This window comes from Rhinopithecus roxellana, chromosome 20 (genome assembly GCF_007565055.1).
Source record: "Rhinopithecus roxellana isolate Shanxi Qingling chromosome 20, ASM756505v1, whole genome shotgun sequence".
In the NCBI taxonomy this organism is placed as follows: domain Eukaryota; kingdom Metazoa; phylum Chordata; class Mammalia; order Primates; family Cercopithecidae; genus Rhinopithecus; species Rhinopithecus roxellana.
The window spans coordinates 30,707,163-30,726,187 of record NC_044568.1 but is presented as its reverse complement, the minus strand read 5'-3'; the positions used below and the strand labels follow the sequence as shown (position 1 = coordinate 30,726,187).

The 19,025-nt window shown below is 43.0% G+C and overlaps 1 protein-coding gene across 1 annotated transcript; it reads right to left on the bottom strand.

The window, feature by feature from the left end:
* Positions 1-28: 28 nt before the first annotated feature.
* DNAJA2 (DnaJ heat shock protein family (Hsp40) member A2) lies at positions 29-18,786 on the bottom strand. The gene is made up of 9 exons (XM_010354860.2): positions 18,510-18,786; positions 16,903-16,962; positions 16,361-16,584; positions 13,085-13,165; positions 12,495-12,628; positions 9,595-9,791; positions 4,354-4,498; positions 4,096-4,223; positions 29-1,855 (listed from the first exon to the last, which is right to left on the bottom strand). The coding sequence occupies exons 1-9, from the start codon at positions 18,585-18,587 to the stop codon at positions 1,664-1,666; spliced, it is 1,239 nt and encodes a 412-aa protein (XP_010353162.1). The 5' UTR covers positions 18,588-18,786; the 3' UTR covers positions 29-1,663.
* Between the last annotated feature and the right edge of the window lie 239 nt (positions 18,787-19,025).

Sequence of the window (19,025 nt, the reverse complement as noted above, 5' to 3'; positions counted from 1 at the left end):
TAGAAATGAAAGACAGACTACACTGAACAACTGTTTTATAAACCTTTATTGGAAAGGCTACAAACTTTATATTGCCACCGCATTTCTTATGTTTAAAGTGGTTGTGGGGAAGTAACCTTGGATACAAAACTATTATGCTGTTGAATCTTGCCCAGGCTTGTAAAATATTTTTTGTACAATGGAGGTAGAGTGGATAGGTCAGTAATTTAAACCTCACAGGCCTTGATTAGTGTCAGCACACCTTTTTCATTCAGGTTTTCAGCTTCTAGCAGACCTAGAAATAAACTACAAATACTAGATTTAGGCTCAGGGATGGCATTTAATACATTAAAAATTTTTCGTTTTCAGTTTTCCCCATTTGTTCCTTTATAAATGTAAAATGTGCATCTTCCCTCAAATAAATGTGTTCTACAAATACCTACTGAGAGTGAAATGATAAAAACCAGATGATGGAAAGAGAAACACAACATCCTTTTCATCAATTTTACCTGATTTTTCTCATTTTCTTTAGTTTGAAATATAAATAACTACAACAATGCATATTTCAGTTGCCTTCATTCTTAAATTCTGAGTATTTTCTATAAAACATTAAAGAAAATCAAAATAATAATCAATGGCTTCTCCAATTCTAAATATTCAACTTAATGGAGACAGAGCGTCTTCTACATTTAATGAAAACAGGATTTGAAGACGTTCTATGCAGACATGGTTTTACTGTCAAATAGATTTGCTGTTACCTTATTTTTTTAAGGGGGTGGTGGTGGGGAGATACAGAAGTTAGGCTAGCCCAGTGCTCAGGAGTTACAGCACTCAAGACACCCTGGCCTCTAGAGAGCATCACTGAAGCCACTGAAGACTGTCTCTACCAGCCTTTTGTCTACCAAGACTGTAAGATGGGCACAGGCCTGAGATATAAGCTTCAGGCCAATGGGTTTTTATGGGCTGTTTAAGAACCAGTACTAAGGATACATTCTTTATGTTTTCCCTTCTAAAAATGTGACACAAAAGAATAATTTACACCAACTGCTTTTTATTATCGAGTTTCAGAAACCTTTCACAAGATGGTAAAAAAAAAAAAAAAAAAAAAAAAAAAAAAGAAACAAAAAAAAATCCCAAAACAAAAAAACTTTACAACCACAGCTAATGTAATTTTTTCCATTGTTCCCAGTCAGCTCCAAACCCATCGTGTGCAAAGCCCATTTTTTTCCATGCATCTAAATGATAGATACAGGCTATGAAATTCTTTATTCTATTTGTAGCAGCTTATGCAAGTGCAGCCAAACACAAAGCTTCAGGACAAATTATACAAACTTTACAATGTGGGATTTAAATTTAAAATATGAAACATAAAAATCTACACAAAACTGATAAAAATCAAGCACAGATACCAGGATTGAAACTTATAATATCCACATGTGAAAGGGAGTCTTGTTTCCTTTCAAGTGCTTTATTCTGCTATGGAACAGTCGAAATGAAGATGTAAAGCTTTGTGGTTAGTTTAAATTATACACTCTGTAGATACTATACCAATTTTAAAAGTTATACATAGACCAACAGATGTCCCTCAGTTCATCTGGATTGATAAGACACTCCAGCTGGATTGCTGAGAACAAATCAGGCAAATGTGGAAAGAAAATCCACCTGTGCAATTTGTTTGCAGAGTTTACTGATGGGCACACTGCACTCCAGGTCCATGATGGCTGCTGCTTTCTTCATCAGAGCTATCATTATAGGCTTCACGCCTCTGACCACCTCCTGAGCCTCGAGTGCTATCAAATTCCTGAAGCTCTACCTCCTCTGTTTCTCCAATTATGTTAGGAACTTCCGGTCTAGATGGCAGAAGATCTTCTAGTTCCTTTATTAAAACAAACAAAAACCAGGTTGGTTCTAACAGTTTCATCAACTTTCCTTTTGATGTATACAATCCAGTGTCGTTTAAGAGTTAAAAAAGGGGCTGGGCGTGGTGGTTCATGCTTATAATCCCACCCAGCACTTTGGGAGGCTGAGGCGGGTGGATGAGGAGGTCAGGAGATTGAGACCAGCCTGGACAACATGGTGAAACCTTGTCTCTACTAAAATACAAAAAATTAGCCGGGCACGGTGGTGGGTACCTGTAATCCCAGCTAGTTGGAAGGCTGAGGCAGGAGAATCGCTTGAACCCAGGAGGTGGAGGTTGCAGTAAGCTGAGACTGTGACACTGCACTCCAGCCTGAATAGAGCAAGACTCCATCTCAAAAAAAAATTTAAAAAAAGGAATGTGGACTGGACTTTGAACTCTAAGTAAGAGATCACAAACTCATCACTCACAGGCCAAATCTAGACATCTTTTGTGCAACCTATTGCTTTAAGAACCAAAAAAAAGGTCATTAGCTGCCAATACTTAAACATTAGAAAACTTCTAGAGGAGACATGCCTTCCTGCATCCGGCATGGACAGCAGCTGATGAGAAGGGGGTAGTGGTCCCGCCCTCTGCAAGTGAGGAATCTACTCTCTTCAGGGAGTGCTAGTCCTCACCACCACCCATACCAGGTATACTTTACTTCTCTACAATTCCCTGCTTGGCCCCATCAACATTTACACCAGCAATACTCCATTTCCTAACAACTAGGAAAGCCTACTAATCACACAAATATACTTTAAAATTGAATGTAACATGACTATTAAGAAACTTGAAGTCAGCTGGGCACTGGTGGCTCACAACTGCCATCCCAGAATTTCAGGAGGCAGGAGGATTGCTTGAGACCAGCCTGGACAACATAGCAAGACTCCACCTCTACGAAAAGTTTTGAAAAGCATTAGCAGGGTGTGGTGGAGCACACCTGTAGCGAGCCATGATCATGCCACGGCACACTAGCCTGGGCAACAGAGCGAGACTCTCTTAAAAATAAAGAAACTTGGCCGGGTGCAGTGGCTCACGCCTGTAATCCCAGGACTTTGGGAGGCCGAGGCGGGCGGATCACGAGTTCAGGAGATCGAGACCATCCTAGCTAACATGGTGAAACCCCATCTCTACTAAAAATACAAAAACAAAATTAGCAGGGCGCGGTGGTGGGTGCCTGTAGTCCCAGCTACTTGGGAGGCTGATGCAGGAGAATGGCATGAACCCAGGAGGCGGAGCTTGCAGTGAGCTGAGATCTGAGATCATGCCACTGCACCCCAGCCTGGGCGACAGAGAGAGACTCCGTCTCAAAAAAAAGAAAAAGGAAAAGGCCAGGCGCGGTGGCTCAAGCCTGTAATCCCAGCACTTTGGGAGGCCGAGACGGGTGGATCACGAGGTCAGGAGATCGAGACCATCCTGGCTAACCCGGTGAAACCCCGTCTCTACTAAAAATACAAAAACTAGCCGGGCGAGGTGGCGGGCGCCTGTAGTCCCAGCTACTCGGGAGGCTGAGGCAGGAGAATGGCGTAAACCCGGGAGGCGGAGCTTGCAGTGAGCTGAGATCCAGCCACTGCACTCCAGTCCGGGCGACAGAGCGAGACTCCGCCTCAAAAAAAAAAAAATAAAATAAAATAAAAAAATAAAAAATACAAAATAAAAACTAGCCGGGCGAGGTGGCGGGCGCCTGTAGTCCCAGCTACTCAGGAGGCTGAGGCAGGAGAATGGCGTAAACCGGGAGGCGGAGCTTGCAGTGAGCTGAGATCTGGCCACTGCACTCCAGCCTGGGCAACAGAGCGAGACTCCATCTCAAAAAAAAAAGAAAAAAAAGAAAAAGAAACAGAAACTTACCAGGCATTGTGGCTCATGCCTGTAATCCCAGCTACTTGGTTGGCTAAGGCATGAGAATGACTTGAACCTGGGAGGCGGGGGGTACAGTGAGCTGAGACTGCACCACTGCACTCCAGCTTGGGTGACACAGTGAGACTGGTGTTTCCAAAAAAATTTTTTTTAATTAGCCAGGCGTGGCATCACACACCTGTAGTCCCAGCTCCTCGGGGGGCTGAGGTGAGAGGATCGCTTGAGCCCAGGAAGTCGAGGCTATATAGTAAGCCATGATCACACTACGCCACCCCAGCCTGGGCGACAGAGACCCTGTCTAAAAAACCAAAAACCAAACCCCAAACTTGGAAGTCAACTGTTGTTTAAAGAACACTTACGGAAAGCTTGTCTGGGTTGATCCAGTTGTTTTCAGGAAACTGCACATCAAACTTTATGTAAAGATCACCTTTTTCAAAGGGATTACGATACTGCGGCATCCCTTCACCTCGAACTACACGAACACATCCTATTAAGAGGAAATGATTAATAATTTTACCCAAAAGAGGTGTTCATTTGTTTTTAGAGTTATGCAGTATAAAAAAATTACAAATTGTAAGAATACCTGAAAACCAGAATCGGACAAAATCAAGATTTACCTGGTTCAATTACTTTGCCAGGGGGGTATTTCACCACAATCTGACGTCCATCAAGGTGCTTAAACGTGAACTGAAATCCACATAGAGCTTCAACAAGTCCTATTTTATATGTCATGTGCAAATCATTCCCATCTCTCTGAAATACCTATAAATAAAGCACAAAAGAAATACATTTTCTTAAAAATTATGGAGCTACACCCTGCGGCATTATGTTCGTTGACTTAAATTCCAAACCTTATTTCTACCACTCACTGCAAAGTAGTATGTGAGAAACTTTCATGAGGAAGGTGTACTGGAACTGGTAAACAATGGCATATATAAGAGCAACAGAACTGAGGCCCCCAAAACAGGGCCAGGTATATTCTGCAATTATGGCCCACTTTCAGACTCTGCCTCTGGTGAAAAAGGTATAAAAAGCCCAGAGGTCTTCTACAGAACAAGCTCATCCTGGAGTGCTCCCCAGACATGATCATAACAGGGAAGGGGGGAGGGTCCAAGGTTAACGTAAAAAAACCTCAACCAGTAACACCCAGCCAGCAAAGTCAAGTGGCTCAATTCCACGCTCCACACACGTACCAACAAGTTTCATATCTCACTAAAATGTAAAACTGGCTCATTCAATATTACACTATAAGCCTATGGACTAGGTAATGCAAAAGGTATTGAGAAAAAGCACAAAGAACGTTTCTGGGCCTTCAATGTGTAGGAAAAATATATCCAATTTCACATGCCCAATCTGCAATTTTTGCTTAGATTTTACAATGGTCACTCTTCTTGTAAAGAACAATCCTGGCTGGTTCACTTATAGAAAATCTAGTAGACAGGTTCTTTTCCTATGTTACTCTCCTAAATTTACCCATTAAACAAAGTTAAACCATTACCTTAACCAATGATTCTCTAAGTGTGGTTCTGGACCAGCAGCTTCAGGAAACTTGTTAGGAACACATATTCTTGGGCCCCACTTCCATTCCTACCAGAAACAAGGCAGGCAGGACCCAGCATCTGTAGTCCTAACAAGCCCTCCAGGCATTCTTGCGTGTGCTAGTTTGAGATCCAAAAAGGTATATTATCTATGCACATTTATGCAAGTGTTCCTCACAACGGGACCAATAGTTTCTTTAATACAGGATTTTTCAACGCATTAAAAATGCTAAGTAGGCCAGGCGCAGTGGCTCATGCCAGTAATCCCAGCACTTTGGGAGGCCAAGGCAGGCGGATCACAAGGTCAGGAGTTCGAGACCAGCCTGGCCAATATGGTGAAACCCCATCTCTACTAAAAATACAAAAATTAGCCAAGCGTGGTGGTGGGCGCCTGTAGTCCCAGCTACTTAGGAGGCTGCGGCAGGAAAATCACTTGAACCTGGGAGGCGGAGACTGCAATGAACCAAGATCGCACCACTGCACTCCAGCCTGGGTGACAGAGCGAGACTCTGTCTCAATTAAAAAAAAAAAAATTTAAAAAGCTAAATATAGGGTCAGAGCTTTGGGAGGCCAGTTCAAAAGAGCAACATAGGGAGACAAAAAATTACAACATAAAATAGGCTAGTTGAGGCAGGATGATCCCTTGAGCCCAGGAGTTGGAGCCTGTGGTAGTAGTCCCTCCTCAATGATCCAGCTACTGCACTCCAGCCTGGATGACAGGACATCCTGTCTCTTAAAAATAATAATAATAAATTTAAAATAAAATGCTAAGTATACTGTAAAATGCAAGTGTTCTAAGAACCATCTTACCAAATATCCTTTCTTAAAGTCATATTATTTTAGGACGGAAGCAGTAGCTCATGCCTATAATCCCAGCACTTTGGGAGGCTGAGGCAGGTGGATCACCTGAGGTCCTGGTCAACAAGGCGAAATTCTGTCTCTACTAAAAATACAAAAACTAGCCGGGTGTGGTGGTACAGGCCTGTAGTCCCAGGCTGAGGCAGGAGAATTGCTTGAACCTGGGGGGTGGAGGTTGCAGTGAACAGAGATTGCGCCACTGCACTCCAGCCTGGGTGACAGAGTGAGACTCCGTCTCAAAAAAAATAAAATAAAAATAAAAAGGAGGGGCAGGGCATGGTGGCTCACACCTATAATCCCAGCACTTTGGGAGGCCAAGGTGGGCAGATCACTTGAGGTCAGGAGTTTGAGACCAGCCTGGCCAATATGGTGAAACCCTGTCTCTACTAAAAATCCAACTGCACCACTGCACTCCAGTCTGGAGGACAGGGTGAGACTCTGTCTCTTAAGAAAAAGAATAGGGAACAGGAAGAGATATGTATTATGTTCTTGTACAGGAGAGTTCAACTGAAAGTGATTTCAATAAAAAATGATTATCAGGATAGTTGTTGCAGTGGAGGGGGAGAAGCTAAACAACTGGATGCTAAAAGTTTAAACAGAATAAACAAGCAAGAATGCCGGAGAGTTTCTGAAAAACAAAATTAATGAGGAGGGACTACCAAAGCACTAGGCCAGAAAACACTTAAAAGTCATAATTTCTGAATAACAAAGCACAGGTTATAGAGGCGTGACTAACATCACCAGGTTCTGTAGTTTGATGCTGTATAACTGCACTATGGTAATCAGACCACCAAGACACACAAACGGGCACACTGACAAGTGACATGGCAAGATGACTATAGACGATACAGCACTCCCAAGAAGGAACTAGACAAACTTCCATTCTAACCTTTACCACCTTCTATTTTCTACCTTAGACAACTAGTTACATCTGCCTTCTGTTGAAAATTCCATGCCAATTCCACTGCTGCCAACAACTTTCAGAGATTACTTACTTCCCAACACCTCCCCACAGGCCCCAAGAAAGAAGCTTATTCATAATCTCATTTGACTCTTTAATATCTGAAAAGTCCAGGGAAGCCAAAGCTAGTAAATGGGGCCCAGACCTTAAGTCCTTTGCCTCGAAATCCAATGATCTACTTTTAAAAACCCAATTTATTATGCAGCAACATTAAAAACTAAACTTAGGAATAAAAACAGGTTTTACCATCAGTCTGACATGCCTCAAACCAAAAAAATCATCTTTCTTCTGCAAATAAGCATTCCTTCTTCACTTCCTCACTACCGTGCTGCTGCACTGCCAGACATCATTTGACAATGAACCCCAAACTACTCCAAGGATTCTATCAATGAAAATGCCTAGGCATTGTCTGTACCATTTTACAACACAGTCTAACCTACATCCAAGCAGAATTCCCAATTATTTAGCTGTCTTGCTAGTTTTCTCCTTCATATTCCTGGTATGGTGCTGTGCACAGCAGCAAGACTGAATGAACAAGGAAGTAGCTAAAATGTTAACAAATAGCAAATCTTGTAAATATTTCATCCTATAAGACCCAAAGGCAGAATTCTAAAAACTACTCTTATTTTTTGACAACCTAGGAGACTGTTTGCTATTTGTAGGGTTGGCAACTTCCACAAAAAGCCAAAATACATAATTTGTAGCTTTGCTGAGTCATGAAAGCTGAATAGCACGCCCTGATTGTCCAGGAGATCAAGTCTGACCTTGTGAGGGATTACAACCAAATTTCTAAAACCCGGATCTCAATATGGCTTTGTTGTTCTCTATTGGATTCTTAAAGTGATTTTTAACATTTACTCTATTTGAAGAAATGACCACCACAGAAGGATGATCTCCTTCTTTATCAAATATATAACCTTTAAATTTCAAATGGATAATCAGCTTACCCACCTTTTTAGAATTAAAAAGAATAACCTTTCACTGAACATAATACAAATTTACCATTTCTCTGTGTTGACTGGGCTTATGCATAGGAGAAAATTTTAGGGCAAACTAAAAAGGAGGTTAACCTGTGATGTAATGACTTTCAGAGGAAAGCATGAGTAAATGTGATCAAGTACAAAGCTAGAGTCCTATTAAGTGCTTCTAACATTCAAGAATTTAGGTGATTACTGGAGGGGTTTTTCATGAATAGCTCCAGATATACTCTTTATGAGTAAGGTCTACAGTATACAATATGGACATTAAAAATACACAAGTGCAATGCTAAAATCAAAATAACATACACTAGGCTGGGCACGGTGGCTCACACCTGTAATCCCAGCACTTTGGGAGGTCGAGACAGGCGGATTGCTTGAGCTCAGGAGTTCAAGACCAGCCTGGGCAATATGGCAAGACCCTGTCTCTACTAAAAATACAAAAACAAAACAAAACAAAACAAAAAACCCCAAAAAACAGATGGGCATGATGGTGCGTCAGTTGTCCCAACTACTTGGGAGGCTGAGATAGGAGGATTGCTTGGGCCCAGGGGCAAAGGTTGCAGTGATCCCAGATCACGCCACTGTACTCCAGCTTGGGCAACAGAGCAAGACCATCTCAAAAACAAAAACCCCCCAAAACATACACTAGTGACCACATTCTTCAGAAACTTCTAAAAAAATGTTTTTTTTTTTTTTTTAAATCCCAGAACTCTTTCAAGGATAGCTCACTTGGCTACCCAATAAGTAAAAACCAAATCAACAGAGCAGCAGTTTAACAGTGAAAAAACAGGCTGCCTTAGACCAACTGGTCCAACGCCCAATGCCCTTATTTTCATAAACAAAGAAACTGAGACAGTAAGATTACCTACGGTTAAAGTGCTAGTCAACGACCAAGCTAGGGGAGAATCGCTTGAACTTGGGAGGCGGAAGTTGCAGTGAGCCAAGATTGCGCCACTGCACTCCAACCTGGGTGCAGTCAAAAAAACTGTCAAAAAAAAAAAAAAAAAGACCAACGCTGGGTGCAGTGGCTCCCACTTTTAATCCCAGCACTTTGGGAGGCTGAGGCAGGTGCACCACCTGAGGTCGGGAGCTCAAGACCAACCTGACCAACATGGAGAAAGCCTGTCTCTACTAAAAATAAAAATCAGCCAGGAGTGGTGGTGCGCGCCTGTATTCCCAGCTACTCGGGAGCCTGAGGCAGGAGAATCACTTGAACCCGGGAGGCAGAGGTTGCAGCGAGCCGAGATCACGCCACTGCACTCCAACAACAGTGAAACTCCATCTCGGGGGGGAAGAAAAAACCAAGCCAGGACTAAAACTGACTCTTACAGTGCTTCTAACTGCACCTGCCTTGTTAGTGTTTCTTACACAAGCCTGCCTCAGGAATTTGCCATGATTCCCTTAACTTCTCCAGTGTGCAGTGTTGCTCCAGGGACTCCAAACAGATCTAACCTATTTCTCACAAGCAAGAAGTACTTCTGAATAAAACAAAACACAAAAAACTAAAAAAAGGAAAATCACCTCATGTTCTTTCTCCTGTAGCAAAAGAACAATGTCTCCAGGTTCCACTCCTGGGGCCTGGTCTGCTTCCCCAGTGAATGTAATTCTCTGTCCATGTTTCATGCCTTTGTCTACGTGGACTTCAAGAATCTTCACTTCTTTAATCACCTTCTTCCCTTCACATTTTTTACAGCGGTCTTTTTCATTAATTACCTCTCCTGGAAAAAGAAGTCATTGAAACTTTCAGCAAGAGTACTATACTGTACTCTTAATATTCTTATCCTTTAAATATACTTTCTGAACTTCTTTTAATCGCTACCTAAATTTTTATTCAAAGCAGCATTCTGAGGCCAAGCATAGTGGCTCAAGCCTGCAATCCCAATCCCAATATTTTGTGAGGTCAGGGTGGTAGGATCACTTGAGCTCAGGATCTGAGACCAGCCTAGCAACACAGTGAGACCTTGCTTCTACTACAAATAAAAAAAGTTAGCCGGCATGGTAGTGCACACTTGTAATCCTGGCTACTCGGGAGGCTGAGGAGGGAGGACTGCTGGAGGTCGAAGCTGCAGTGAGTTATACTCATGCCACTGCACCCCAGTCTGAGTGACAGTGTAAGGCCACGTCTCAAAACAAAACAAAAAAAAGCATTATTCTGAATAACAAAAACTTACATCTTACTACTGCAGATTGCCTGAAGGACTCAGCTTCCCACTATTTCAGAATGTAATGTATCCATACCATGTTTAGGGCAACACAGCTTTTCTCTTCTATATATTCTTCTGAAATATTTAATTATGGTATAAAAAAGCAAAACTGTGATTATACATAGTATAGTGCGAAAAAATTGCGTCACTTTCTAATAGCTAATTACTGGCACATTTGAAGGCTTAGAAAGATGTGTGTAACTATTTAGGGGCTGTTTCTGTTAACAGTACTTTTGCAAAGTATGTTCTGCAAAACACCAGTTCTTCAAAATGGTAATGGTGGCGGGGCATGGTGGCTCACACCTGTACTCCCAGCCCTTTGGGAGGCCAAGGTGGGAGGATCACCTGAGGTCAGGAGTTTGAGACCAGCCTGGCCAACAGGGCAAAACCCTGTCTCCACTGAAAATACAAAAATCAGCCGGGTGTCATGGTGGGCGCCTGTAATCCCAGCTACTCAGGCGGCTGAGGCAGCAGAATCATTTGAGTCAGGGAGGCAGAGGTTGCGGTGAGCTGAGATCATGCAACTGCACTCTAGCCTGGGCAACAGAGCAAGACTCTGTCTCACATTAAAAAAAAAAAAAAGGTAATGGTACATGAGAAAAGATTTCAGTTAACTTTGGTTTCTTGATAGTGGGAGTTAGCAATTTTAATAAAATAAAAGGAGGCCAAGAGTGGTGGCTAACACCTGTAATCCCAGCCCTTTGGGAGGCTGGGGCAGGAGGATTGCTTGAATCCAGGAGTTCGAGACCAGCCTGGGCAACATGGCAAAACCCCGTCTCTACAAGAAATACAAAAATTAGCTGGGCGTGGTGGCAAGCACCTGTGGTCTCAGTTAATTGTGGGGTGAGGGGCTGAGTGGGAGGATTGCTTGAGCGTGGGTGGTGGAAGCTACAGTGAGCTGAGAATGCGCCACGGCACTCCAGCAAAACCCTATCTCCAAATATAATAATTTTAAAAAATAAAGTAAAATGCCAAGATTCTCCAGGAAGGAAACATCATATGTAGCTTCTCATAATTATCTCATCACTTCCAATAGCAATGTAGAAAAGGATGCTCTTGAACTATACTGTCTAATGTGGTAGCCACTATCTACCTGTAGCTACTTAAGTTTATGTTTAAATTAATTCAAATTTAAAATAGTTCCCCAGTCACAGTAGCCACATATGAAGTATGCAGTAGTCATAGGTGATTAATGGCTACTGTACTGAACACTGCAGATACAGAACACTTCCATCAGCACAGAAAAAAATTCTATTGGATAGCACTGCTCTAGAATGGCAGGGGTGGGAGGAGCTACTTGTTTTTGTAATTAAAATTTTAATCAGAACACAGCCATACCCGTTTGTCTGTGGCTATAAAAGCACTAAAAAGTCAGAGGTGAGTAGTTGTGACAAAAACTATTTGGCCCACAAAGACTAAATTATTTACTTCTGTGAGGACAGTTTCAATCTCAAGATCAATTCTTTAAAGCTAACTAAAGGTTACAGTAAAATCTTCCACTTATCAGAGTAACTAAACAAGTAATTGTTTAGTTACTTGTTTAGTTATTTATTATTAATTTGTCCCTTTGTAGTTTAAAAGGTTCTGTTTGAGAAAGGAGATAGTCCTCCCATGGTGGTCATTTCTACAGAGATAGTATATAAAAGATTATATTTGATAAAGAAGAAAATAGCAAAGGAACAAATAATCACCTTGCCCCTCTTTTCAGAATTAAGGAGTCACCTTTCACTAACACAATACAAATCTACTGTTTCTCTACGTTCACTGGGCTTAAGCATAATGGAGTAATTACTTTCATGCTTTTATTTTTTGCAACAGGGTCTTGTTCTGTCACCCTGGCTGGAGTGCACTGGTATGATCACGGCTCACCGCTCCCTTGAACTCCTGGGCTCAAACAATCCTCCCGCCTCAGCCTCCCAGGCAGCTGGGACCACAGACATGCCCTGAGCCCCTGATTACATATTTTTCTACACTTTTTTTCCTACAGTAATGATGTCTCCTTATCTTGCCCAAGCTGGCCTCGAACTCCTGGGCTCAAGCAATCCACCTCTGTCTCCCAAAGTGCTGGAATCATAGGAATAAGCTAACGCATCCGGCCTCCTTTTTCTTTAATAAGATGTAAACAATACCCTTTGAAATAAAAAATTGTAAACCTCTCCAATATCTGCATTCTCAATCCATTTCAACATAAAAGCAGAGAAGTACTGGCACACATACCTTCTCCATTACAATCAGAGCATACAGACTGCATCTGTTGTACCATTCCTGGAGCCAGCTGTCTGATCATGATGCGCACACCCCGACCTCGACAAGCACTACACTTCTGGACAGCTCCAGACTTTCCGCCTTGGCTAAAGCAAACACAAGTTATGCATTAGGTTTTTGTCCACAGACCACTCCAATAAGCTATGACACACAGAAATTGTGCTTTTACCTTATCTTCAACCCCAATAACTTGTATTTAAACACAATAACTTGTGTTTAAATTGACTTTCAGAAGTATCAGAAAATGTTCTGCTAAGATTTATTTATTTATTTCTTGAGATGGAGTCTCACTTTGTCACCCAGGCTGGAGCACAGTGGCGCAATCTTGGTTCACTGCAACCTCCACCTCCCAGGTTCAGGTGATTCTCCTGCCTTAGGTGATCCACCCACCTCAGCCTCCCAAAGTGCTGGGATTACAGGTGTGAGCCACTGCACCCGGCCGTTAAGTTTTAACTCATAACAATTTTTACCTGGTACAGACATTCCGTGTGACACTTAAAGAACAGACAAAATGTACCCAATAAACCAGAGGACACACTTACCCACTGCATGCACTACAGAGTACATTCTTGCTAAGTTGGAGTTTGGTTGTCTTGCCATTATACAGATCTTCTAATGATACTCTGGAAAGAAAATAATCAGCTTCAATCAAATTTTGCCACATTTTCTCAAATACAAGATATAAATAACAGCTGATACAGCAAATTCATTATCAACTTTTAAAACAGAATTCAAAAATACCTCATAATCTCACATTAAATCAATTCAACTGAGGTTTATTTTATGGCTGAAATTAACAGAAATACTTTATGACTACAGACAGTATACATACCATACTCAAAGTAAGAGCCTATAGCATCAGGCCAACAATTTGCTGTGGTGGAATTTCTGATAAAGCTGATGACTTCACAAACTCAAACATCACAACCTTCTGTTCTGGGGCATAAGCCCTCCACCTAACTCCTGAGAAAAACCCTTCAGAAGAGGTACGATTATTCCCATTTTATGTGATAAAACTGAGGCACAGAACAGTCAAGTAACTTGCCTAAGATCACATAGATGTCTGGCTCCAGAGTCCCTGTTTCCTCCATGGACAATTTAGAAAGGCTACAAAGTTTTATTTCAGCTTAAGGGAGTCACTTAGATGGCATATGTCTTAAAAAAAAATAAAAGTGGCCCTACCAATAGTATGACAGAAATGAGGGAAAGAATCGTTTTTCATGCCAGGTGCAGTGGCTCATGCCTATAATCCCAGCACTTCAGGAGAACGAGGAGGGAGGATTGCTTGAGCCCAGGAGTTCAAGACCAGCCTGAGCAACTTAGAGAGACCTCATCTTTACCAAAAAATAAAAAATAATTAGCCAGGAATAGTGGCATGTCTGAAGTCCCAGCTACCCAGGAGGCTGAGGCAGCGGAATTGCTTAAGCCCTGGAGATTGAGGCTGCAGTGAGCTGAGATCGCACCACTGCACTCCAGCCTGGAGGACAGAGTGAGACAAGTACTTATGTGTGGAGTTTTCTACTTGTGGCATCATGATGGTGCTCAAAAAGTTTCATATTTTGGAGCATTTCAGATTTCAGATTAGGAATGGTCATCCTGTAATGATTTGCTTTAAAATCCTGGGAGTTACAGGAACAAAAAAATAGTTAAAAGTATTTTACAAAGCACCTACACTATTTTGTGATATTCAGACTTTCTCAAAATTGTTATTCTCAGAAACTTAAAACTGTTGTAGACAGGATAAGAATACCACATGTAAGGACAAAACATTACCAACAACACTGTCAAATAATGACCTATCTACAGCTGAGTCTTAGACAAAAAAGCTTGTTGCATCTTGTATACTCTCTGTAACAAATCATTTCTTAAAAATCGGCTTTTTCCCCCTACATATTAAATTACAATTGATATGCACAACCAGTACCCTAAGCCAGAAAAAAATATACATTTCAACAAAGAAGGCCAAGGAAGGAAAAATGCAGGTAATGGTTTGGCAGGGCTGGCACTCTCCACTAGTGGGGCCTAAACTGGCACAATCCCTCTGCAAGGCAATTTAGTTGTATTTAACAGCCTCAAAACACTCATGCCTGCCTGGAAATCTCTGCCAAGGAGAAACAAAGCTCTACATAAAGATACTCATAGCAGCACTATCTATTACAGAAAAAAAAAACCTGGCAATACCCTATATAAAAGGTAAATGATTAAATCATGGAATGCAGTATTATAAACACAGTATTTGTAATAACAGGAAAATTTGAAATGTTAAAACAGCAGAAAACTGTTTTACTATATAGCATAACATTTATTTAAACATGAAGAACTATAAAGTACAGACAGCACTCTTTTGATCCTATTTTCCTTTTAGACCATTTCTATATTAAAGAAAAATATAAACGAATTAACCTGCACTGCACAAATATTACCATTGGAATGGTATCCAAATGTTAATTTCTGAGGGTAAATTCTTTTAAAAAACAAATTTAAGGATTTAATGAGACTCAAGTTAACAGATAACATGACTTCCTCTAATTTACTCAAGTGTATAAACTAGGATATTATGAAATATTTTAAGTACCTGAACTTCAGCCACTGATATTTGCTAATAAAATAATTTATCGGTCCACGAAAAAAAGAATGGGAAAAAAGACCTCCCAGATTTTGCAAAGTGAAATAGCTAATTTCATACTGGAGAGGGCTTGTGGATTCACAGTCTAAGATCAAGGTCAGGCACCATTCATGTGTTGGCAGGTTAATGTCAGGCTGGAAGCCAGCAAGCTCCATGGAAACCAACTTAGGAGAGTTCACACTGAGGATCAAGTAATGAGTGACTCTAACATGTACACAAAGTAGGCAGACAGTCACTCATTTTTAGTTTTTAAATAAAAGGTAACTTGGAAGATTCATACACTTCAAAGAAAATTGGCTGGGTGCAGTGTCTTATGCCTGTAATCCCAGCACTTCGGGAGGCTGAGGCGGGCAGATCACCTGAGCTCAGGAATTCAAGACCAGCCTGGCCAACATGGCGAAACCCTGTCTCTACTAAAAAAATACAAAAATTAGCCCGGCATGGTGGCAGGTGCCTGTAATCCCAACTACTTGGGAGGCTGAGGCAGGAGAATTGCTTGAACTTGAGAGGCGGAAGTTGCAGTGAGCCTAGATGGTGCCACTACACTCCAACCTGGGCGACAGAGTGAGACTCCATTTCAAAAAAAAAAGATCAGGCACGGTGGCTCACGCCTGTAATCCCAGCACTTTGGGAGGCCGAGGCAGGCAGATTACCTGAGGTTGGGAGTTCGAGACCAGCATGACCAACATGGAGGAACCCCCCCCCCCAACCTCTACTAAAAATACAAAATTAGCCGGGTGTGGTGCCACGTCTGTAATTCCAGCTACTCGGGAGGCTGAAGACAGGAGAATCACTTGAACCCAGGAGGCGGAGGTTGCAGTGAGCTGAGATTGTGCCATTGCACTCCAGCATGGGCAACAAAAGCGAAACTCCATCTCAAAAAAAGAAAGAAAAGAAAAAACAAAATGATCTTCACACTTGAAATTTTAAGTCCTATAATAACATGCAGCCTCAGAACCATATAAAACCACCTTCCTCTTGTTAAAAAATATCTACCATCCTTTTAAGAGCTACAGCAAAACAGAAACAGTCAGATAATCAAATTCTATTTAGTCACCGAAAGAAGACGAGGCACATGGAAGTTTTTCTAATGAAGGACAGAACATTCTATGAGTTTTTTTCTTCTACTGAGTCAATATTCCACTTGACAAAAAGTACCTAATTTTTTAAAACAACAAAACAAGATATTCACTTGAGTGGATGCATCATGTCCTCTCCTCTTCTTCTGCCATTTCGACTTCTACTCTGATTGCCCATGAAGCCGAACAATCCCCCACCAAAAATGTGAGAGAAAATATCATCCATGCCACCACCTCCGCCGCTGCCTTCCCGAAGACCTTGCTCTCCGTATCTGTCATATAACTCGCGCTTCTCAGGATTTGATAGTACTTCATATGCAAAACTTATTTCTTTAAACTATAAAGAAAAGGTGAAAATAAAAATAATTGCATTTTCAAGTAGAAGAGTGGGGAGAGGCTATGGGAATCCAGAATCCATTTAATTCTAATAAAAGGGACAAGTTACCTTTGACTTGATTCTGCTTCTATTTACCACCCACCACTCCTCAGAATGGTAGTACTCTTATTCTAAAACTAAAATACTCTTTGACATTATGAAAATGTGGCTGTGTGGGCATAGTTGGATTTTTTTCCTGCAATATTCCTTTTTTTTCAAGGAGGGCAATTTAAGTTAAAACTAAAACCCCCGGAATAAAAAAAATGACAAATAACTTACTTTGTCTCCTGCATTTGGATTCTTATCAGGATGATATTCCTTGGCTAACTTTCTGTATGCCTTTGAAAATGGATAAAAACAAAGAAGGTTATAACTAAACACCAGTTTAAAGTTTTGTAATAACTTAATATCCACTTTTCTGAAAAGTAATGTTCTAGAGTTATAACCTTCCAAAAATATTTTCTATTTGTATTCTTTGGCATTTTCTCGCGATACTGTTTACTAATGTAATATAACCAAGTAGACTGTAGTTATACTTCAAAATAGTTACAGTGACGTAAAAACCAGATAAAACAATGAAGCAATGCCATAGGGAAAAACAAAACGTTCAACAATTATCCATATTTTCCCTATCGTCAAGTGTCTGATGGCCAAGTAACCAGACCAAGACCACCCTAATAAATTCGAGATAAATGACTGTTAAGCTTTACGGACTGCAAAACATTACTATAAATCAAGCTAAAGTCACAATTCCTGCTCCCAATGGCTCATGCCTTCCTTCTAACTGTAACAACATGAAAAAGTCAAGGTGGTCCTAGGTAGTGTTTTTAGGTGTTTTATTTGCACGTGGTGGTTAACTGGGGTCGTGGTGGCAACTTTGGTGGTAGTAAAGTTGCACACTCTCAACGAGGTGTTTGGATCCTACAGCACTTAAATCTTCATTCACGGAGGCTCGTGAATTATATAATACAGACTAGCATTTCCGGTAAGGTAACAGGAAGTCCACTGCACTCTTCTCACTGCCTAAGGAGCATTCTCATTTTTCTCGGCTTACAAATCCGGATGCTCTTAGCCCGGTGAGGATGCTGTGGGGCTTAAACGCCTCGTGTGCTTTGAAATCCTGAGATTTCAAAGATATCGCAGCATTGCAAACAGCGATAAAAGGCCTTCTATTCATGTTTATTGAACACTCAGGCGTTTGGCTGGGACCACGGCTTATTCCTAAGCAGGTACAGGACATTAGCATTACCTGACCACAGAACAATGCATCCAAACACAGACCCACGCTACCTCCGGGTCAATGGGCGAGGGAGGAAGTGAGGGAGGAGCTCCCGCAGCCTGCAGCTGGGGATCCCAGGAAACAACCCCATCTGCCCGAGGCGCTCTGTGGGGGCGGCCTCGACCTCCCCGCCGGACCTCCCCGCCGTTTTTCCCCGCGGAGCACCAGACCCGGGGCCGACGGCCGCGGGGCGGACAGCTTCTCTCCCGGGGCCGGGATGCGCTGAGCACCTCGGTCCAACCTGTTTTTCCGGGGTGGTGACCTCGACGCGGAGAGCCGGGCGAGCTGCTGCCTCCTGGGGGAGACCGGCACCCGGCGCTAGCCCGAGGAGGGAGGAAGGGCTACCGTCTTGTTTGCGCAGGAGTGAGTTTTATTTGCTGCATCTGCGGGCGGGCGGGGCCGGCGGCCCAAGGTCAGCCGAGGCCGGAGTGCGCGGCTCGCGGAGAGGCCGGTCCCGCCGCCGCCGCCGCCGATCCCCAGCCCGGGCCCTTCACTGCCGGCGCCGGCTCGCGGGCCGCCCAATAGCGCGGCCTGGCTGAATAAGACATCCCCGGCCGCGCAGGCCCCGCGCCCCTCACACCCGCCCGCCCGGCCCGCTCCCGGATACCTTCTTCAGCTCGTTCTCGCTGGCGCCGGGCGGGACGCCCAGGATGTCGTACAGCTTCGTGTCAGCCACGTTAGCCATGGCGTCCGGCCGGGCAGTGCTCAGGAAGAAGGTGGCGGAGCAGACGGAGAGGAGCCGGGCCCACAAGCAGCGTCGGCAGCGGCACAGGCCGAGGGAGACAGCGAGGGGGAAGCGGGGGCGGGGCTGAACTTTGACCGGGCGCACGGTGCGCCGTGACGTCGCAGTGCGGAGCCCGCCCCCGAGCGCCCGAGGCGCGGCCACTGGGTAAGGGTAGTGGAGCGTGTGGCCGGTTCTCTGATCTCTGGGTGCAGGCTGTTGTGCAGGGCCGACGTAGGAAATGAACTCTACACGGCGCACCCCAGGAATTCAGCTTCCTCTCAAAGGCCATGGTTGCGAAGTCGCGTGTTTAACCTCGCACTGGGTACTGAGGAGATTAACAGGCCTGCGCGGCAGCTTCGTTAGCTTCGAGTCAGTCGGGAAAGAAAGTGGGCCCCGGCT